This window comes from Lipotes vexillifer, unplaced genomic scaffold (genome assembly GCF_000442215.2).
Source record: "Lipotes vexillifer unplaced genomic scaffold, Lipotes_vexillifer_v1.1 scaffold422, whole genome shotgun sequence".
NCBI lineage: Eukaryota > Metazoa > Chordata > Mammalia > Artiodactyla > Lipotidae > Lipotes > Lipotes vexillifer.
In genome coordinates, this window is record NW_006779087.1 from 882,834 (window position 1) to 883,220 (window position 387).

At 55.8% G+C, this 387-nt stretch overlaps 1 protein-coding gene across 3 annotated transcripts in view; it reads right to left on the bottom strand.

The window, feature by feature from the left end:
- MCRS1 (microspherule protein 1) overlaps positions 1–387 on the bottom strand; it is a 10,291-nt gene that overhangs the window by 1,913 nt on the left and 7,991 nt on the right. For all 3 annotated transcript variants that reach the window (XM_007452270.1, XM_007452269.1, XM_007452268.1), the window contains one exon: positions 110–185. In XM_007452270.1, the coding sequence (XP_007452332.1) occupies positions 110–185 (76 nt within the window). The remainder of the gene's footprint in view (positions 1–109; positions 186–387) is intronic.

Genomic DNA, 387 nt, shown 5'->3' on the forward strand with positions numbered 1-387 from the left:
CTGGGCTCCGTTCCCCGCAGCAGGAGAGGCAGGGCCGGGCAGCACAGGGAGCTCTGTCCTGGGGAGACACTCAGCTCTCTGTGCCCTGCCTGTGGCCCCAGCCACTCACTTGAGCTTACTGTCATCAATCAAGTCCTCTGCGTCGGAGAAATTCAGCACTTGGTCCCCCTTGGGCAGCGGCTGCACTGAACGAAGGACAGAGGGAGGGTCAGCACCAATGCTCCTACTCAACCACAAGCTGCTGAGCAGACAAATGAACTAAGAGGACAAACTGTAAAGACAGCCCATGGGGACGGGTCTCGTGCTGAAATCAACAAGTTAACCTGATACAGGTAACAGCATGCATGCAGATCAGACTGCACGCTACTTTGACACAAAGCATTCCTG